General features: G+C 50.2%; 1 protein-coding gene across 1 annotated transcript in view; it reads right to left on the reverse strand.

The window, feature by feature from the left end:
• The window catches only part of SMO (smoothened, frizzled class receptor), a 53856-nt gene that overhangs the window by 16364 nt on the left and 14969 nt on the right, over positions 1-22523 (reverse strand). Inside the window, exons 2-6 of the mRNA XM_060244469.1 lie at positions 19799-20004; positions 13559-13768; positions 8687-8859; positions 7620-7839; positions 892-1015 (exon numbers count right to left, since the gene is read on the reverse strand). Of these exons, the coding sequence (XP_060100452.1) occupies positions 892-1015; positions 7620-7839; positions 8687-8859; positions 13559-13768; positions 19799-20004 (933 nt within the window). The remainder of the gene's footprint in view (positions 1-891; positions 1016-7619; positions 7840-8686; positions 8860-13558; positions 13769-19798; positions 20005-22523) is intronic.

Below are 22523 nucleotides of genomic sequence, written 5' to 3' on the forward strand. Positions count from 1 at the left end.
TGCTCCTGGCTCCACCCCCAAAGTCTCCTGGCTCCACCCCCAAAGTCCCCAGATATTTCTTAAATTGGACTTGGCAACCCTAGTGTCACATAAGAACATAAGAGAAGCTATGTTGGATCAGGCCAATGGCCCTTCCAGTCCAACACTCTGTTTCACACAGCGGCCAATATATGTGTGTCTGTATACACACACACACACACACACACACTGTGGCTAATAGCCACTGATGGACCTCTGCTCCATATTTTTATCCAATCCCCTCTTAAAGCTGGCTATGTTTGTAGCCGCCGCCACCTCCTGTGGCAGTCGGTTTGTGACGGAGAAAAGGAAAGACTACTTGCCGTTTTTGTCCCCTAAAACTAAAAATGTCATCGTTATTCTAGGACTCATAGGAGAATAACCATGCAAAAGTTTTCGCTAACTGGAAGTCAGAACTTCTCCCTCCATCTGCCCCCGGGTGCTAACTAGGACCACCACGCAGCTGTCTATTGGCTACCCTGCTTCCTTTGCCCAGTCCCCTGGATGCCATGGGAGAAATACAAAGAAAGCACCTTTAAGACCAACAAGTGCTAATTTATTAAACATGCTTTAAGGTTCTTTTAAAAAAAAAAAACATTTAGTCCCGTTTGTCCGCGTCCCTTAAAACGTTTATATCTCTGCTACCAAATCATAAAGAGGCACACGCGTGGCCCGGCCCAGCAATGTCTCATTTCGGTCAGATCTGGCCTTCGTAACAAATGAGTTTGCCCTACACAATGCAGGAAATTCACAAACAGCCACCGTTTGGGGACCCCTGCCGTAGAACTTCAGCTGCGTTTTATTCAGCACAGGGAAACCGAACCCTGGCAAAAGGGAAACGGGGGAAGAATATCCAAGGGGAAAAGACCCCACCTCTGATCAAGAAATAGCCTCCCACAATCAACACCAGTCCGATGGGGGCCAGCACGAAACCTGCCCGGTAGTGGTAGTTCTTGTACCCCACGAAGCAGATGCCGCTGACGGAGTCTCCGTCCACCTGGGAAGGGCATGGAGAGAGAGAGGATCAGAAAGCCGCCCCACGCTGCACCAAAACCATCTCCTAAAGACCCAATCCTGCCCACCCTCTTCCCTTGGATACCCCTCCCTTCCTTCTCTTCTTCCCAGAATCACAGAATCATAGAGTTGGAAGGGACCTCTAGGGTCATCTAATAATAATAATAATAATAAATTTTTATTTACACCCCGCCCTCCCCACCGAAGCAGGCTCAGGGTGGCTTACAGGACATGGTGGGTCACACCGTGATATAACGATAAATACAACGTAACCATTAAAATGCATTTCCTAAAAACAGCGATTAGATTAAAATTTAAAAATTAAATTACAAATTTAAAATTACAAATTTAAATTATAGGGAAGGGACGGTGGCTCAGTGATAGAGCATCTGCTTGGGAAGCAGAAGGTCCCAGGTTCAATCCCCAGCATCTCCAAAAAAGGGTCCAGGCAAATAGGTGTGAAAAACCTCAGCTTGAGACCCTGGAGAGCCACTGCCGGTCTGAGTAGACAATACTGACTCTGATGGACCAAAGAGGGTCTGGATTTAGTATAAGGCAGCCTCATATGTTCACCGAAGGAAGCCCGAATTCTGCAGAGGCTGAATTGCCATTTCCCAATATTAAAGAAGAGACACTCTGTGCATGTTCAGAGGCACTCCACTGCATATTCCAGAGCCCTTCCACTTAAAAAGAGGCTAAAGAAAGCTTAACCACAGAATCCATCCCAGGCAAATAGGTGTGAAAAACCTCAGCTTGAAACCCTGGAGAGCCGCTGCCAGTCTGAGAAGACAATACTGACTTTGATGGACCAAAGGTCTGATTCAGTATGAGGCAGCTTCATATGTTCATATGTACAGTATAAATTAATGGTGCTACATTCTTAAGATACATGTAAACATAGCTTACTGATGCGATGGTTCCATCTTAATAGGCCAGCTGGAAAAGGACGGTTTTGCAAGCCCTACGGAACTGATTAAGGTCCCGCGGGGCCCGCACCTCCTCTGGCAGCTGGTTCCACCGTTGGGGTGCTGTTACCGAGAAGGCCCTGCTCCCTTGTTACTTTCAGTTTGGCCTCCTTTGGCCTGGGGATTTTCAGTAGGTTTTGTGAACTAGATCTCACTGCCCTCTGGGGAACTCATGGAGAGAGACGGTCCCTAAGGTAGGCAGGTCCTCGGCCACATAGGGCTTTAAAGGTAATAACCAGCACCTTGTAACGGACTCGGTATACAATTGGCAGCCAGTGCAGCTCGCGCAGCCTAGGCCGCACATGTTCCCACCTAGGTAGTCCCACTAGCAGCCTGGCTGCCGCGTTCTGCACTAGCTGGAGTTTCCGAGTTCGGTACAAGGGCAGCCCCATGTAGAGGGCATTACAGTAGTCTAGTCTCGAGGTGACTGTTACATAGATCACTATTGCCAGGTCACCGCGCTCCAGGAAGGGAGACAACTGCCTCGCCCGTCTAAGGTAGAAGAACGCGGACTTAGCAGTGGCTGCTATCTGGGCCTCCATTGTCAGGGAAGACTCCAGTAGCACCCCCAGGCATCTAGTCCAGCCCCCTGCACAATGGAGGAAATGCACAAACACCTCCCCCTAAATGCACAGGATCCTCATTGCTATCAGATGGCCATCTAGCCTCTGTTGAAAAACCTCCAAGGAAGGAGAGCCCACCACCTCCCAAAGAATCCTAGAATCCTAGAGTTGGAAGGGACCTTCAAGGTCATCTAATCCAACCCCCTGCACAATGCAGGAAACTCACAAACACCTCCCCCCTAAATTCACAGGATCTCCATTGCTGTCAGATGGCCGTCTAGCCTCTGTTGAAAAACCTCCAAGGAAGGAGAGCCCACCACCTCCTGAGGAATCACAGAATCCTAGAGTTGGAAGGGACCTCCAGGATCATCTAGTCGAACCCCCTGCACAATGCAGGAAACGCACAAACGCCTCCCCCTAAATTCACAGGATCTTCGTTGCTGTCAGATGGCCACCTAGCCTCTGTTGAAAAACCTCCAAGGAAGGAGAGCCCACCACCTCCCGAGGAATCACAGAATCCTAGAGTTGGAAGGGACCTCCAGGGTCATCTAGTCCAACCCCCTGCACAATGCAGGAAACTCACAAACCCCTCCCCCTAAATGCACAGGATCCTCATTGCTGTCAGATGGCCCTCTAGCCTCTGTTGAAAACCCTCCAAGGAAGGAGAGCCCACCACCTCCCGAGGAAGCCTCTTCCACTGAGGGACCGCTCTAACGATTCCTGTTCTGGTCCCGGAGGGCAAAAGGTCACGTTACATCTTTCCAGCATTTATTTTTAAACGTTTTTGGTTCCGTTTTGCCAGGGCTTGTTTGGTAGAAAAAGCCCAGCAGGAACTCATCTGCACATTAGGCCACACCTCCTGACACCACCCTTGCGTCACACAAAGGCTTTCTGTAGAGAAAGCCCAACAGGAACTCTTTTGCATAAGAGGCCACGCCCCCTGCCGCCAAGCCACCTGGAACTGCATTCCTGCTCAAAAAAATGCCCTGCTTTTTGCAATGTTCTTGTTCCCTTTTGCAAACTTAGCTGCCAAGTCTGCTTTAGTAAGGAGAAGAACGCGAATGGGACAGAAACTTTAATCCTCTCCGTGGGAAAAGCCACATTTGCCCTGCGGGGGAAATGTACATTCATATATGCCATCAAGTGGCAATCGACTTCTGGCAACCCCAGCAAGGGGCTTCCAAGGCAAGTGAGAAACAGGTGGTTGGCCACTGCTTTCCTCTGCAGAGCCTTCCTTGGTGGCCTGCCATTGCCTGCCTCTGCAGAGTCTTCCTTGGTGGTCTCCCATCCACCTATCAACTTATGGTGACTCCAGCAGGGGGCTTCCAAGGCAACTAAGAAACAGAAATGGTTTGCCATTGCCTTCCTCTGCAGAGCCTTCCTTGGCGACCTGCCATTGCCTGCCTCTGCAGAGTCTTCCTTGGTGGTCTCCCACCCAAGTACAGACTTCATGGTGACTCCAGCAAAGGGCTGTCAAGGCAAGCGAGAAGCAGAGGCGGTTTGCCTTTGCCTTCCTCTGCAGAGCCTTCCTTGGTGGTGTCCCATCCAACTGCTGACCTCACAAGACCTGAAAAGACAGGGCTATGCCATGCTACCTTTCATTCACTTGGGGGGAAAAGGTACTCATATATTTCCCCCCAAGAGCAAATGGCAGTGGCAAAAAAAGAGTTTAAATTTCCCTCCCTCTCCCTTGGCCTTCCTTTTCTCCTTAACAAAGTAATCTGCAAGGCTGTATTTGCAAGAGGGAAAACAATGTTTAAAATAAACATGGAAGGGGTTCTTATGTTCAGGGTTCAAATCAAGGGTGTCAAACATGCAGCCCAGGGGCCAAATGAGGCCCCCGGAAGGCTCCTATCAGTTCCTCAAGCAACTGGCTGTCATCTGCTTCCTTCTCCCTCTCTCCTGCTTCCAGGATGATGATACTGGATTTGTACCCTGCCCTTCACTCTGAATCTCAGAGTGGTTTACAATCTCCTTTACCTTCCTCCCCCACAACAAACAACCTGTGAGGTAGGTGGGGCAGAGAGAGCTCTGACAGAAATTGCCCTTTCAAGGACACCTCTGCGAGAGCTACGGCTGACCCCAGGCCATTCCAGTGGCTGTAGGTGGAGGAGTGGGGGATCCAACCCGGTTCTCCCAGCTAAAGGGAGAGCTTCTGCGTCACAGCTTGCTTTTGCCAGGCTTGCTCAATCGCACAGGAGCCACAGAGCAAAACCTCTATTTTCTCCATTGGCTGAGGCTCCTCCCTTGGTGCAGGGGGAGGGAGGAATAGCTTGCTTTGCCAGGCTCTCTCAATCACACAGCAGAGCAACCATTCCAAACCTGAATTGGATGCCCTTGAGTTCCAGTAATCTGGGAGAAAGAGAAACCTCTCTTTCTGTCAACTCTGTGCATCATTTTATGAACCCCCCTCGTGTCTCCCCTTAGTCGTCTCTCTTCTAAATGGAGAAGTCCCCAACTCTTCAGCCCTTCCTCCTCATCAACTTGGTTGCCTGAGGGGTAATGAAGACGAGGGGCCGTGGCGAAGCTCCTACCATGGGAGAAACTGAGGGGAAAGGGCTGTTTTTAGGGACCCAGATAGCAGCCACTGCCAGATCCACCGTTTTTCATCTTAGGCGGATAAGACAGTTGGTTCCCTTCCTCGAGCGCGGCGAGCTGGCAATGGTGATCCACGCGACGGTCACCTCGAGGCTGGACTACTCTAATGCCCTCAACATGGGGCTGCCCTTGTCACGAATCTGGAGACTACAGCTGGCGCAGAACGCGGCAGCCGGGATGTATGCTGGAACACGTACAGCCGGGGCTGTGGGAACCGCACTGGCTACCGATAGCGTACCGGATTCGCTACAAGGTACTGGTTATTACCTATAAAGCCCTATATGGCCGAGGACCTGCCTACCTTAGGGACCGTCTCTCCCCACATGTTCCCCAGAGAGTATTCAGATCTGGAACACAAAACCGGGCTGAGGGAGGCAAGACTAAAAATCACCAGGGAGAGCGCCTTCTTGATCGCGGCCCCCCGTTTATTCATTTTATTTACTTTAAATTTATATGCTGCCCACTCCATGAGGATTCTGGGCGGCTCAGTCATAATACAATAATAACAACAATGCCTTACAATTATAAAATCAAAGCACATATAAACAACTGATAATTTAAACTTAAAAATGGTGCTATAAAATTTCCTACATGGGCGGTCCAGCTTCATTTTAGTTCTTCGTTCTCTGTAATTGCTCTATTAGGTGTCTTATAGATGGATGGTAGTATTCAGCGGTGTAACAGCGGCAGCTCCTCCCGCATTAGTTACTGCAGGCCCCCCGCAGGGCTCTCGTGGCCTCTGGGAGAGCATTCCATAACATCGGTGCTGCCACAGAGAAGGCCCTGGCCCGTGTAGAGCTAAGTCTGGCCTCTCTTGGTCCGGGGATGGCTAACAGATGTTGACTTCCTGATCGCAGTGCTCTCTGGGGTATATATGGGGAAAGACAGTCCCTTAGATAGACAGTGGAATCAAGGGGAGGGACGGTGGCTCAGGGGTAGAGCATCTGCTTGGTAAGCAGAAGGGCCCAGGTTCAATCCCCGGCATCTCCCACTAAAAAAGGTCCAGGCAAGTAGGCGTGAAAAACCTCAGCTTGAGACCCTGGAGAGCCACTGCCGGTCAGGGGAGGGACTGTGGCTCAGTAGTAGAGCATCTGCTTGGTAAGCAGAAGGTCCCAGGTTCAATCCCCAGCATCTCCCACTAAAAAGGGTCCAGGCAAATAGGCATAAAAAATCTCAGCTTGAAACCCTGGAGAGCCGCTGCCAGTCTGAGCAGACAAGGCTGACTTGGATGGACCCAGGCAAGTCTGATTCAGTAGAAGGCAGCTTCACAGGTTCCTATATGTTGATGGATGGTGGCTCAGTGGCAGAGCATCTGCTTGGTAAGCAGAAGGGCCCAGGTTCAATCCCCGGCATCTCCCACTAAAAAAGGTCCAGGCAAGTAGGCGTGAAAAACCTCAGCTTGAGACCCTGGAGAGCCACTGCCGGTCAGGGGAGGGACTGTGGCTCAGTAGTAGAGCATCTGCTTGGTAAGCAGAAGGTCCCAGGTTCAATCCCCAGCATCTCCCACTAAAAAGGGTCCAGGCAAATAGGCATAAAAAATCTCAGCTTGAAACCCTGGAGAGCCGCTGCCAGTCTGAGCAGACAAGGCTGACTTGGATGGACCCAGGCAAGTCTGATTCAGTAGAAGGCAGCTTCACAGGTTCCTATATGTTGATGGATGGTGGCTCAGTGGCAGAGCATCTGCTTGGTAAGCAGAAGGTCCCAGGTTCAATCCCCGGCATCTCCAACTAAAAGGGTCCAGGCAAATAGGTGTGAAAAACCTCAGCTTGAGACCCTGGAGAGCAGGGGAGGGATGGTGGCTCAGTGGTAGAGCATCTGCTTGGTAAGCAGAAGGTCCCAGGTTCAACCCCCGGCATCTCCAACTAAAAAGGGTCCAGGCAAGTAGGCGTGAAAAACCTCAGCTGGAGACCCTGGAGAGCCACTGCCAGTCTGAGTAGGCAAGACTGACTCTGATGGACCGAGGGTCTGATTCAGTAGAAGGCAGCTTCATATGTTCATATATGTTCAACTACCGGAGGAAGTTAGAGCCTTCCAGGACCTCGCCCAGTTCCGCAAGGCTTGCAAGACGGTATTATTTCGGCTAGCCTTCGACTGAATTTCTGTCATTGTAATACAAAGAACACCTCAGAGCACTGAACGCCATCGGAAATTAATCATCTTAGCACCAAAACTGTTTTTAACTGCTATATTACTGAATATTGTATTCTTTTAAAATGCGTAACTAATGTTTATTGTGTTTTTATTCTCTGTGAGCCGCCCTGAGCCCGCTTTGGCGGGGAAGGCGGGATATAAATCTAATAAATCGAATCCAATCCAATCCTTCACGCGTAGAGAGGGCTTCACGCGAGGAAGGCGGTCAGAACGTAGCCGAGAGAGGACCGTCTGCCGTCCTGTTCTGCCCACGAGGGGAGACAGGCGGCCCCTTCCCCCAAGAACAACGGCACCCCGCCCGCCCCGTTACCTGAGCGACCGCTAAAATGGCGACCGTGAGGACAAAAGGGATCGACCAGGTCACGAGGTGGAAGTAGGAGGTCTTGCCCACCAGCGGCTGGTAGGTGGTGCCCAGGGCCTTGAAGGACGTGTGCCAGGCGTAGGTCAACATGACAAACCAGATCACCCCTGACATCAAGGAGTAGTAGACGATGATGAAGATGATCACGCAGGAGAGGGTCTCGTTGGAGCTGCGGAGAGGGCAGAAGGATCATTCTCCGGCTTCTCTTCAATGGGCCCCCTCCAGGAAGGGGAACACGGCCTCGCTGGAACCCTCCACTGCCTGACCGCTGGCCCGACGCTTCCCCGACGACAACCCAAAGTACACCCATACTGCAGAGCAGAAAGACTTCCTAGTCAAAGACCATGCAGAACGGGGTCTCCAGTGTGGTGGCTCCCACCAACCACTTTCCTGGTGTCAAGTGCTTTAAGTGGGCGGGGCCAAGTGAGGCTTTTAACCAGGGAAGCTTCTGATTGGCCGTGCAGATTTTTTTTTAAAAATTTTTTTTGCTTTGGCGACAGCTGCCGCCTCAACTGCCGCCACAACTCAAGGACCTGTCCAGTGGTGGCAGCCATTTTGTGGTCAATGATGGCAGCCATTTTGTGGTCAACGGTGGCAACCCTTTTGTGGCTGGCCCTGCCTCCTGCAGCAGCCATTTTGCTGCTGCGCCCAGGGGTGGAATTCGAGCAGCTCCTTTGCATATCAGACCAAGCCCCTCTGATGTAGCCAATCCTCCAAGAGCTGACAAAAAAGATCCTTGCAAGCTCTTGGAGGACTGGCTACATCAGGGATGTGTGGCCTAATATGCAAAGGAGTTCCGGCTAAAAAAAAAAGGCTCTGAATGAAATAAAGTCAACACACATTGAGGCCAGAAGCCATAGCTGAACTTCCCAGTTATCCGTGTCCTGCTTCTGGTCCTCCAGGATCACAGAGAAGAGACTTAGAACAGCTTCTTCCCGTAGACATGGGCACAGCCCAGGAGGGCGCTCACCCACCCGAGCCTGCTGCAACCAACAGCCTCCCCTTCAGCAACCTACGTCGGTTCTCCCAAGCGCATGGTCCCGTCCGCCCGGCACACGATCTCGCTGCGGGCCCCGTCCATGAACTGCGCCAGCCACCCGATGCTGCCCATGAAGAAGCAGGCGTTGACGTAGAAGAGGATGACGGCCGGGTAGCGGTTCGAGTTCTTCCAGTCGGCTACGAAGGTGGCCTGCGAGAGCAGATGCGCGGAGACAGTGCTAGTTTAGTTGGGATGGGGGAATCAAACCCGGTTGTTCCAGATAAGAATCCACGCGCCTAACCACTACACCAAACTGCCAAAAGGCAGAGTAGGGACTGGAAATGTGTTCTCTCTAAGGGCTCTGTGGCGGAACCGGCCCGATTCTGCCTTCAGACCCGGTCCCGTCAGCTCCCTATGGAGTCGCCAACTCCTGGAGGGAGCTATCTCTCCTCCTGCCCCTTGGGCTCGCTGCCACCACCTGCTCAGTCCCGGGGTTCAGATTGAGAGGAACAGGACTCCCAATCCCCCTCTCCAGCTGTGAGGCTAGGCCTCCAGGTCTTCTGCCACCCTGCACTTGGGTTTCACAGAGACCTCAGCGCTTCTTTGGGGCACCCCTGGAGGATTGGCACCTTATCCAACTGCATGCCTTCCTCCTTCCCCGGGGCCCCCTTCTGGAAACCAGCGTGGTCTAAAGCGGTCTGGGGATCTAGGTGGTACAGAGATGAACTGCCAGCATTTAAAACAGAAAAAATATATTTATTTAAAAAGAGAAAAAGATAGGAAAAGAAAAACAAACCAAAAACAGTTGCCTTTAAAAAAGTAGCACCGCACAGCAAAGCACAGCAAACAGCATAACAAAATAAAGGTGGTTTTTAAACGCATCGTATTGTCCCTGGTCTATACTTGATCTGCCTACGAGAATGACTTACTTTGTCTTACTGCCTGGAGGCCTCATTTTCCTGAGCAGGCCTCCCCCACAGGCCGGAGCCCACAGGCCAGCAGCCTCCCTTCCCGAGCGCCTGCTGCAAACTGAGAAACTCTTCCTGCCTAGCACATGGCAAGAACAACAGCCCTTCCTGCCTCTCTAGGAGACTTTCCCCCTAGCGTTGTTGGTTTGGCTCTGGAAGGGAGGGGGGGGGAGTGAGGGGAAGGCTACAAAGCCGGCTGAATGGATTTACTGATCCCTGCCTTTTTGGATGAAGCACCAACACTCCCAGATGGCGTTTCTCCACACGTCCCCCTCCTTAAATTCTGAGCCGGAGGGGTTGCCTCCTACAGAGGTGACCCCGTAGCAGAATCCAAACAAACAAGGAGAAACCCATTAACCAAAATATTACACAAACATTACACAAACATTCAGGTATTTCTCCAATAATACACAAAGTCCAGCACCCTAGGTGCTCATGTCCTTTCTGGACAAAACGTTGCATGCTGCATTCAGAAGGAATGTCCAGTCTTTAAGATGTACTCCTCCGTCTCCCAGGACCACCTCTGGAGTTTGGTGCTCTCCCTCCGTTGCTGCTGTGGCTGGGGTGAGTGGCCCATCAAAGGAGCAAATTCCTGGCCCCACATCTGAGGTTGGAAACTGCCCAGTTCCCACAAAGTTGCTTCTTTATCCCTCATTGGTGGAATGTTCCCTCTGTACACTCTGACCTCCCAGAAAACCACCTCTGGAGCTCCAAACAATTGCTGTCCCAGCTTCTTTTTGTCTCCTTCCTTCCTACCTATATGCACCACCATGGACCTCGCAGAGAATGGCTGTGGTATATTCACCTGCACCACTTGAACTGCCTTTCCCATTTTCTCCATAGCCACCACATAAGTAGCCTCGTCTAGGTCATCCACAATCACATGGGGTCCCTCCCATTCCACTTTCCATTCACCAGTATGAAGGGGCAGGAAATCCATCACCCTATCCCCTGTCTCAACTTCTGAGAACCCCACCTTCTGGTCCCTTGCCAACTCACACAGTGGTTCCAGCCTCGGGTCACTTTGAACCTCAGACGGGAACATTTCTGGCTCCCCCAGACTTCCTATCATCTGTTCCTTCAAGCCACCCCTAGTCCCACTGTTTCCAGAACACTCAGCCAAAGTTTGATCTGGGTTCTCCGCCCCCTCAGTTGGTTTTTCAGTGTCAGCCAACTGAGCTCCTTCCTGCCTGGAACGCTCCACAGCATCCTGCTGCCCTTGTGGAAATTGGCACCCCTCTTCCCATTGGGCACACCCTCCTGCAGGGTTTGAGACAGACTGGTCCTCCCCCTCCCTGGTTGGTGGTGAGGTGGCTTCCTTAAAGTTGCCTTCCTCCCCCCACCTTCCCCTGAGGGTTTGGCTTGGGTTCTCAGTCCCCTCGGTTGGTTTTTCAGCACTACCCAACTGGCCCCCTTCCTGCCTGGAAGGTCCCGCAGCTTCCCAGGATTCCTGTCTGCCCTGCTTCAAGACGACCTGTTTTGAGAGCGTCTCGGACGATCCCACTTCCTGATCCACAGCTACTTGGTGAACCGGTTCCCACCTAAGGCCGCTCCGGACCCCCTTCTGGAACCGCTCCCGTCCCCCCAAGCCTTCAGCTATGTGCTCCTCTGAGCCCACATTAGCCTTGCTGCTCTCAGAACCTCCTGTGAAATCTCCACTCTCCACCTTGGTCTCTTCAGCATGCACATCCTTTATGCTAGACAAGTTCCTTTCCTCGCTAGGACCATCCACAGCCTCTTGCTGCACTTGGGGAAAGCTACACCCCTCTTCCCCTTGGGAACACCCTACTCCAGGGCTTGAGATAGGCTGGCCCTCCCCCTCCTGGGTGCCTGCCCTCTCTTCGTCCTCAGTAACCTGGGCTGTTTCCCCCTCCCTGGTTGGTGGTGAGGTGGCTTCCTTAAAGTTGCCTTCCTCCTCCCACTTTCCCCTGGGGGTTTGGCTGCGGGGTACAGCCTTGATAGAGTACTGGCCAACCACCAAATCCCGGCCCAATAACACTGGAACTGTTTGCTCCTTCATTACCCCAAATTCAGAATAGGCTTCACATTCTTGTGGAGCTAAACCCCTGAACTGCTTTCGGGAGTGGTCTGGCCCCAGTTTAAGCCTTTTAAATACAGTGGCCTTATAGGCCGCAAAAGTTATCCCCCCATCTTCCATAGGCATGCTGTAATAGATGGCTGAAAGCTCTCCAGTCAGGTTGCTACAGAGGTAAGACATATAGTCCTCCTCTGCAATCCCCCACTGTTTGGCTGCCCTCTCAAAGTTGGAGAGGTATGTGGAGGGGTCTTCTCCCTCCTTGTACACTGCAAAGTCTTTGGGCGTGACTTGGATCTCTTTGCTTAGTTCAGCTTCCAGACGTAGCACCTCAAGCTCATGGCGACGCTGCTCTTCCTGTTCCCGTCGGTGGATCTCTGCTTGTCGTTCCTCTCTCTCTCTTTCCTCCCGTCTGCGGACTGCATCCCTCTCTGCTTGTCGTTCCTCTCTCTCTCTTTCCTCCCGTCTGCGGACTGCATCCCTCTCTGCTTGTCGTTCCTCTCTCTCTCGTTCCGCCTCGATATGCATTCTTGCCAGTTCCAACTGTAGCCGCAAGGTTGCTTCTGACTGGGTGGGGGCCACTTTTGCAGGTGCCCCTGCATGCTCAAGATGCTCCAACAGGAGGACTTGCATATCTACTACAGTCAGGTTGTCACACTCCAGCTCTTGCTTTGCGCACTCTTCCTGGAGCTGTGGCTTTGTCATCTTCAGGATTTCCAGTTTCTTAGCACGCTCCATCCTAACTAGCTAAACTTTCCCTACTCCAGTTGACCCGAAAAGAAAACAAAAACCGCTGTTGCTTCCTCTGGGTGCTTGCACGTATCAAAAAGCAAAAATGCCTGGCCAATCAAGTTCTCTGTTTGTTCTCATCCCACCGCTGCCGCCAAGTGTGGCGGAACCGGCCCGATTCTGCCTTCAGACCCGGTCCCGTCAGCTCCCTATGGAGTCGCCAACTCCTGGAGGGAGCTATCTCTCCTCCTGCCCCTTGGGCTCGCTGCCACCACCTGCTCAGTCCCGGGGTTCAGATTGAGAGGAACAGGACTCCCAATCCCCCTCTCCAGCTGTGAGGCTAGGCCTCCAGGTCCTCTGCCACCCTGCACTTGGGTTTCACAGAGACCTCAGCGCTTCTTTGGGGCACCCCTGGAGGATTGGCACCTTATCCAACTGCATGCCTTCCTCCTTCCCCGGGGCCCCCTTCTGGAAACCAGCGTGGTCTAAAGCGGTCTGGGGATCTAGGTGGTACAGAGATGAACTGCCAGCATTTAAAACAGAAAAAATATATTTATTTAAAAAGAGAAAAAGATAGGAAAAGAAAAACAAACCAAAAACAGTTGCCTTTAAAAAAGTAGCACCGCACAGCAAAGCACAGCAAACAGCATAACAAAATAAAGGTGGTTTTTAAACGCATCGTATTGTCCCTGGTCTATACTTGATCTGCCTACGAGAATGACTTACTTTGTCTTACTGCCTGGAGGCCTCATTTTCCTGAGCAGGCCTCCCCCACAGGCCGGAGCCCACAGGCCAGCAGCCTCCCTTCCCGAGCGCCTGCTGCAAACTGAGAAACTCTTCCTGCCTAGCACATGGCAAGAACAACAGCCCTTCCTGCCTCTCTAGGAGACTTTCCCCCTAGCGTTGTTGGTTTGGCTCTGGAAGGGAGGGGGGGGGAGTGAGGGGAAGGCTACAAAGCCGGCTGAATGGATTTACTGATCCCTGCCTTTTTGGATGAAGCACCAACACTCCCAGATGGCGTTTCTCCACAGGCTCTTCCAGTCAGCCCATCCTCTCTCCAACCCTATCCTGCACTCCCCCAGTGGGTGCAGACTGTGCTGCCTGGTGGGTTGAGCTGGCCCTGTGTTTTTGCACACACACACACACACACACACACACACACACCCATTCTGCTCACCAAGGTAAAGAAGGTGCAGAAGATGGTCACCAAGCTGAAGGCAGCAATGTAGACATGCATTTCGTGATGCTCCTTCTCCGTGAAGAGGGGGTTCTGGCACTGGATTCCGCAACCCTCGACGTCCTCGTACCAGCTCTTGGGGTTGTCGGTCCGCACCAGGGGGGCCTCACACTGGCCCGAGCTGTTGAACTTGATATTTTGGACCTCATTCTGCATGGATGGGAAACGCAGGAAAGAGTTTGTTCCCAGCATCCTTTGGGGGCAGCCATCAGCACACCCAGGCATGTACCTCCCTGGCTGTTTTCCTGAATGCATTATCAATTGCTGTCTTAATTTAATTTAAATTTAATTTTTGGATTTATATCCCGCCCAATCCCGTAAGAAGGCTCAGGGCGGCTTACAACAGTAAAACAACAGAGTTAAAATAATATTATAAGAAGACGACTGCAGATTTATACCCCACCCTTCTCTCTGAATCTCTCTGATTCTCTCTGAATCAGCGATTCAGAGTAGCTTACAATCTCCTATATCTTCTCCGCCCTCCCCCACAACAGATGCCCTGTGAGGTGGATGGGGCTGAGAGTGCTCTCACAGCAGCTGCCCTTTCAAGGACAACCTTTACCAGAGCTAAGGCTGACCAAAGGCCATGCTAGCAGGTGCAAGTGGAGGAGTGGGAAATCAAACCCGGTTCTCCCAGATAAGAGAGCTATGGCTGACCCAAGGCCATTCCAGCAGTTGCAAGTGGAGGAGTGGGGAATCAAACCCGGTTCTCCCAGATAAGAGAGCTCTGGCTGACCCAAGGCCATTCCAGCAGCTGCAAGTGGAGGAGTGGGGAATCAAACCTGGTTCTCCCAGATAAGAGAGCTATGGCTGACCCAAGGCCATTCCAGCAGCTGCAAGTGGAGGAGTGGGGAATCAAACCCGGTTCTCCCAGATAAGAAAACTCTGGCTGACCCAAGACCATTCCAGAAGCTGCAAGGAGAGGAGTGGGGAATTAAACCCGGTTCTCCCAGATAAGAGAGCTCTGCCTGACCCAAGGCCATTCCAGCAGCTGCAAGTGGAGGAGTGGGGAATCAAACCCCGTTCTCCCAGATAAGCGAGCTCTGGCTGACCCAAGGCCATTCCAGCAGCTGCAAGTGGAGGAGGGGGAATCAAACCCGGTTCTCCCAGATAAGAGAGCTCTGGCTGACCCAAGGCCATCCCAGCAGCTGCAAGTGGAGGAGTGGGGGAATCAAACCCGGTTCTCCCAGATAAGAGAGCTCTGGCTGACCCAAGGCCATTCCAGCAGCTGCAAGGGGAAGCGTGGGGAATCAAACTGGTTCTCCCAGATAAGAGAGCTCTGGCTGACCCAAGGCCCTTCCAGCAGCTGCAAGTGGAGGAGTGGGGAATCAAACCCGGATCTCCTAGATAAGAGAGCTCTGGCTGACCGAAGGCCATTCCAGCAGCTGCAAGTGGAGGAGTGGGGGAATCAAACCCGGTTCTCCCAGATAAGAGAGCTCTGGCTGACCCAAGGCCATTCCAGCAGCTGCAAGTGGAGGAGTGGGGAATCAAACCTGGTTCTCCCAGATAAGAGAGCTCTGGCTGACCCAAGGCCATTCCAGCAGCTGCAAGTGGAGGAGTGGGGAATCAAACCCGGTTCTCCCAGATAAGAGAACTCTGGCTGACCCAAGACCATTCCAGAAGCTGCAAGGGGAGGAGTGGGGAATTAAACCCGGTTCTCCCAGATAAGAGAGCTCTGCCTGACCCAAGGCCATTCCAGCAGCTGCAAGTGGAGGAGTGGGGAATCAAACCCCGTTCTCCCAGATAAGCGAGCTCTGGCTGACCCAAGGCCATTCCAGCAGCTGCAAGTGGAGGAGGGGGAATCAAACCCGGTTCTCCCAGATAAGAGAGCTCTGGCTGACCCAAGGCCATCCCAGCAGCTGCAAGTGGAGGAGTGGGGGAATCAAACCCGGTTCTCCCAGATAAGAGAGCTCTGGCTGACCCAAGGCCATTCCAGCAGCTGCAAGGGGAAGCGTGGGGAATCAAACTGGTTCTCCCAGATAAGAGAGCTCTGGCTGACCCAAGGCCCTTCCAGCAGCTGCAAGTGGAGGAGTGGGGAATCAAACCCGGATCTCCTAGATAAGAGAGCTCTGGCTGACCGAAGGCCATTCCAGCAGCTGCAAGTGGAGGAGTGGGGGAATCAAACCCGGTTCTCCCAGATAAGAGTCCGCACACTTCACCACTACACCAAAGCAATTATCATAAAAGCAAACATTACAAAAACAGGAGCAGCACAGTAAATGATCTTACAATTATTAATTATTACAATCGGGGCGTTTTTTGTAGCCAGAGCTCCTTTGCATATTAGGCCACGCCCCCTGATGTAGCCAATCCTCCAAGAGCTTACAGGGCACTTCTTACAGGGCCTACTGTAAGCTCTTGGAAGATTGGCTACATCAGGAGGGTGTGTCCTAATATGCAAAGAAGTTCTTGCTACAAGAAAAGCCCTGATTACAATACAATATATACACACGCACGCGCGTGCAAACACATACGCAGGCAGCTTATTTACACATCATAGGGCAGAGTTACACACAGGACATATATAGTAATATAAAATATGTACTCAAGTTGTTTTAATGGGTATGTAGACCAATTGGGCTATCTCCCTAAATACAAATATCTAAGTTTTCAACCCACTCAGTCACAGCTGGGGAGAGTTCAGAGAGCTCCATCACATCTCCCTGGAAAGCACAATGTTCACATCCCTGACTGACCAAGAGAGAGATCTTGGGGTCGTGGTAGAGAACTCACTGAAAATGTCAAGACAGTGTGCGTTTGCAATAAAAAAGGCCAACGCCATGCTGGGAATTATTAGGAAGGGAATTGAAAACAAATCAGCCAGTATCATAATGCCCTTGTATAGATCGATGGTGTGGTCTCATTTGGAATACTGTGTGCAATTCTGGTCACCGCACCTCAAAAAGGATATTATAGCATTGGAAAAAAAACAGAAAAGGGCAACTAGAATGATTAAAGGGCTGGAACACTTTCCCTATGAAGAAAGGTTAAAACGCTTGGGGCTCTTTAGTTTGGAGAAACGTTGACTGCGGGGTGACATGAGAGAGGTTGACAAGATGCATGGGATGGAGAAAGTAGAGAAAGAAGTCCTTTTCTATCTTTATCACAATACAAGAACTCGTGGGCATTCAATGAAATTGCTGAGGAGTCAGGTTAAAACAGATAAAAGGAAGTACTTCTTCACCCAAAGGGTGATTAATGTGGAATTCACTGCCACAGGAGGTGGTGGCGGCTACAAGCATAGACAGCTTCAAGGCAGGTTAGATAAAAATATGGAGCAGAGGTCCATTAGTGGCTATTAGCCACAGTGTGTATGTATATATATGTGTGTGTGTGTGTGTGTGTGGCCCAAAATTGCATTTGCCTTTTTAGCCACTGCATCACGCTGTTGACTCATGTTCAGCGTATGATCCACTAAGACCCCTAGATCCTTTTCACACATAGTACTGTTAAGACAAGTCTCCCCCATCCTATAACCATGCATTGGATTTTTCCTACCTAAATGCAGAACTTTACATTTATCCCTGTTAAAATTCATTTTATTTATTTTAGCCTAGTTTTCCAGCTTGTCAAGGTCATCCTGTATCCTGTTTCTGTCTTCTGTGTTTGCAACCCCTCCCAATTTAGTATCATCTGCAAATTTAATAAGTATTCCCTCTATTCCTTCATGCAAATCATTTATAAGGTCCTTTACAAAACAGGTCCTTGAGGCACTCCACTTGTCACTCCTCTCCAAGAGGATGAGGAACCATTCACAAGCACACTTTGGGTGCGATCTGTCAACCAGTTACAGATCCACCTAATGGTAACAGGATCCAAACCGCATTTTACCAACTTGTCAACAAGGATAGTATGTGAAACCTTATCAAAAGCCTTACTGAAATCAAGATAAGCAATGTTTACAGCATTCCCCCGATCCAGCAAGGTAGTCACTTTCTCAAAAAAAAGAGAGATCAGGTTAGTCTGACATGACTTGTTCCTAAGAAACCCGTGCTGGCTCTTAGCAATCACATCCATTCTTTCTAAATGTTCCGGGACCAACTGTTTGATGATTTGTTCTAAAACTTTTCCAGGTATAGTGGTCAAGCTGACAGGTTGGTAGTTACCCAGATCGTCCTTTTTTCCTCTTCTTGAAGATGGGGACAACATTTGCCCGCCTCCAATCTTCCGGCACCTCTCCTGTTCTTCAAGAATTCTTAAAAATAATAGCCAGAGGCTCAGAAATTACATCCGCAAGCTCTTTTAGAACCCTTGGATGCAATTCATCTGGCCCAGAGGACTTTTTTTCATTTAAAGAAACTAGGTATTTATGTACTTCCCCTATGCTGATCCTAGGTTGGAACTTCATACCCTCCTTATATGTTCTTTTTTTTGCCATGTTGAGCACCGTTTCCCACAGAAGAGAAGACTGAGGAAAAGTAGGAATTGAGCAGTTCCACCCTCTCTTCATTACCCGTTACAATTTCACTTTCTTGCCCTCACAGTGGGCCTACCATGTCCTTGCTCTTTTTCTTACTCTGAACATCAGAAAAGAACCCTTTTTTGTTGTTTTTAGCATCTTTGGCCAGCCTAAGCTCATACTGAGCTTTAGCTTTCCTAACTTTTTCTCTACAAGCACTGGTGATTTGTTTATATTCATCCTTGGTTATAAGGCCCTCCTTCCAATTCCTAAAGGAGTCTTTTTTATTTCTCAAGTCTTTAGAGAGCTGTTTATGGAGCCACTTTGGCTTCTTTAGGCTTTTTCCATTTTTTCTTCTCATAGGAATCGTCTGTGATTGCGCTTTCAGTATTTCGCTTTTAAGAAACTCCCACCCCTCCTGAACCCCCTTCCTCCTAAGTATTTCTGACCATGGGGTTTTACGCAGTATAGTTCTAAGTTTACCAAAGTTTGCCTTTCTGAAGTCCAACCTAAAAGTCTGACTACGTACAGCTTTTCTCTTCCCTAAGACTGTAAATTCCAAAATCACATGGTCACTATTGCCCAAGGGGCCCACTATTTCCACTTCTTCAATCAATTCTTCCTTGTCGGTGAGAATCAAATCCAAGATAGCAGATCCCCTTGTTTCCTTCTTCACTTTCTGGAAAAGGAAGTTGTCAGCAAGACAAGTCAGGAATCTATTTGACTTTTCATTTTTAGCAGAGTTGGACTCCCAACAGATGTCCGGGTAATTGAAATCTCCCATGATCACTGTATCCCTTCTCCTGGAGAACTTTGCAACCTGTTGTAGAAGTATCTCATCCAAGTCCTCTGCCTGACTTGGTGGTCTATAGCAGACCCCCACAATAATATCACTGTTATGTCTTACTCCTTTTATTTTTACCCAGAGACTCTCAACTGAGCTGCCATGCTCAGATTCACATATTTCCTCACAAGTATATACCTCCTTCGCATATACTGCTACGCCTCTGCCCTTTCTCGTTTGCCTGTCCCTTTTAAATAAGTTGTCCTCCATGAATCTGCCTAATCCCTTTTTAAAGCTGTTTAGTCCTGTGGCCATCGTGACATCCACTGACAGTAAATCCCAAATTTTAATCACTCCCTGGGTAAAGTAGTATTTCCTTTTGTCCGTCCTGAACCTACTGCCCAACAGCTTCATCGGATGCCCCCGATTTTTGGTCTTTTAGGAGGCGGAGAAAAATTTATCTTCGTCCGCTCTCTCCACCCCATGCATATGGTTCAAATACTTTCTGCCATCGCCGATTTCATACTGTTAGCAATTTTAATGTAATTTTTAGTTATTTAATGCAACTTTTCGGTTATTTAATGTAACTTTTTAGTTGTTCTTAGCCATCCTGAGTCAGCTTGCGGAGAGGGCGGGATACAGATTTAAAGAAAATAAATAATAATAATAATAAATTTATTTTTGTATCCTGCCCTCCCCCGCCAAGGGCAGGCTCAGGGCGGCTAACAAGGCATGGTAAGTACCATGGTTACAATAAAATACAATTACTATAAAACAGTTAAAATAGATTAAGTTACATTCATAGATTAAGCTAAAAATTAGATACAACAGTAAACCATAATGATTTATCAATTAAGGTGCTACAATTCAGAGTATGTATAGGATGGCTATAATAATACATTCACGCTCTCAACCCTAAGCAGAATTCGCACCCAGGATGCGCCAAGACCGGCATCCTTCATTCTTCCCCGAGCTGCCGCTCCAAACACTTCCTTACCGGGCATCCTTCCGGGAAGCGGTCTATGGTGCATTTCAGGAAATCGGGCCAGCCGCGTTCTCTTTCCACAATGGTGCAGGGCCCCCGCGTTGCCTGGCACAGGGTCTGACTGGGCAACTCCACCATGCCATCCTCACACTTGGGCATGTACACGGCACACAGGAGGGACTGGATGACATCCCAGCAGCGGGGGGCATTTCGCAAACCTTCCGGAAGGAAGAGACAAACAGTTAGGGGGGCAGAAAAGCACTCCAAAGGGCCTCTCACGCTGACGGGGAGAACGCCGTCCATTTCTGCCCATCCAGAGTAACTGGTTGGCCACTGTATGAGACAGGAGGTTGGACTAGATGGACCTTCCATGCTACGGTCACATCAAGAATAGATCGCTGTAATGCTCTCTACATGGGGCTACCCTTGACGCTGATGCGGAAACTACAGCTAGTGCAGAACGCTACGGCGCGGCTGTTAATGGGGCTCCCTCAATGGAAGCACATTCGGCCAGTGCTGAAAGAGCTGCACTGGCTACCTATTGTGTTCCGAGTCCATTTCAAGGTGTTGGCATTGACCTTTAAAGCTCTCTATAGTCAGGGGCCTGCCTATCTGCGGGACCGCCTTTCTCCATGTTCCCCAGAGAGCACTGCGTTCAGGGACACAAAATCTACTGTCCATCCCTGGACCAAGGGAGGCTAGATTGCGTTTGACATGAGCTAAGGGCTTCTCAGTGGCAGCACCAGAACTGTGGAATGCACTCCCGGAGGCCATAAGGGCCCTGTGGGATCTTTCTACTTTCCACAGGGCCTGCAAGACCGAATTGTTCCAACAGGCCTTTGATATCTAGCTGGAAGAGAACTTCCACCCCACATCATTATAGAACATAAGAATAGAAGAGAAGCCATGTTGGATCAGGCCAATGGTCCATCCAGTCCAACACTCTGTGTCACATAAGAACATAAGAGAAGCTATGTTGGATCGGGCCAATGACCCATCCAGTCCAACACTCTGTGTCACATAAGAACATAAGAGAAGCCATGTTGGATCAGGCGAATGGCCCATCCAGTCCAACACTCTGTGTCACATAAGAACATAAGAGAAGCCATGTTGGATCAGGCCAATGGTCCATCCAGTCCAACACTCTGTGTCACATAAGAACATAAGAGAAGCTATGTTGGATCGGGCCAATGACCCATCCAGTCCAACACTCTGTGTCACATAAGAACATAAGAGAAGCCATGTTGGATCAGGCGAATGGCCCATCCAGTCCAACACTCTGTGTCACAGAAGAATATAAGAGAAGCCATGTTGGATCAGGCCAATGGTCCATCCAGTCCAGCACTCAGTGTCACATAAGAACAGAAGAGGAGCCATGTTGGATCAGACCAGTGGCCCATCCAGTCCAACACTCAGTGTCACATAAGAACAGAAGAGAAGCCATGTTGGATCAGGCCAGTGGCCCATCCAGTCCAACACTCAGTGTCACATAAGAACAGAAGAGGAGCCATGTTGGATCAGGCCAGTGGCCCATCCAGTCCAACACTCTGTGTCACATAGGAACATAAGAGAAGCCATGTTGGATCAGGTCAGTGGCCCATCCAGGCCAACACTCTGTGTCACATAAGAACAGAAGAGAAGCCATGGTGGATCAGGTCAGTGGCTCATCCAGTCCAGCACTCAGTGTCACATAAGAACATCAGAGAAGCCATGTTGGATCAGGCCAGTGGCCCATCCAGTCCAACACTCTGTGTCACATAAGAACAGAAGAGAAGCCATGGTGGATCAGGTCAGTGGCCCATCCAGTCCAGCACTCAGTGTCACATAAGAACAGAAGAGGAGCCATGTTGGATCAGGCCAGTGGCCCATCCAGTCCAACACTCTGTGTCACATAAGAACAGAAGAGAAGCTATGTTGGATCAGGCCAATGGCCCATCCAGTCCAACACTCTGTGTCACATAAGAACATAAGAGAAGCCATGTTGGATCAGGTCAGTGGCCCATCCAGTCCAACACTCTGTGTCACAGAAGAACATAAGGGAAGCCATGTTGGATCAGGTCAGTTGCCCATCCAGTCCAACACTCTGTGTCACAGAAGAACATAAGGGAAGCCATGTTGGATCAGGCCAGTGGCCCATCCAGTCCAACACTCTGTGTCACATAAGAACATAAGAGAAGCCATGTTGGATCAGGTCAGTGGCCCATCCAGTCCAACACTCTGTGTCACAGAAGAACATAAGGGAAGCCATGTTGGATCAGGCCAGTGGCCCATCCAGTCCAACACTCTGTGTCACATAAGAACAGAAGAGAAGCCATGTTGGATCAGGTCAGTGGCCCATCCAGTCCAACACTCTGTGTCACAGAAGAACATAAGGGAAGCCATGTTGGATCAGGCCAATGGCCCATCCAGTCCAACACTCTGTGTCACAGAAGAACATAAGGGAAGCCATGTTGGATCAGGTCAGTGGCCCATCCAGTCCAACACTCTGTGTCACATAAGAACATAAGGGAAGCCATGTTGGATCAGGTCAGTGGCCCATCCAGTCCAACACTCTGTGTCACATAAGAACAGAAGAGAAGCCATGTTGGATCAGGTCAGTGGCCCATCCAGTCCAACACTCTGTGTCACAGAAGAACATAAGGGAAGCCATGTTGGATCAGGCCAATGGCCCATCCAGTCCAACACTCTGTGTCACATAAGAACAGAAGAGAAGCCATGTTGGATCAGGTCAGTGGCC

This window comes from Heteronotia binoei, chromosome 8 (genome assembly GCF_032191835.1).
Source record: "Heteronotia binoei isolate CCM8104 ecotype False Entrance Well chromosome 8, APGP_CSIRO_Hbin_v1, whole genome shotgun sequence".
In the NCBI taxonomy this organism is placed as follows: domain Eukaryota; kingdom Metazoa; phylum Chordata; class Lepidosauria; order Squamata; family Gekkonidae; genus Heteronotia; species Heteronotia binoei.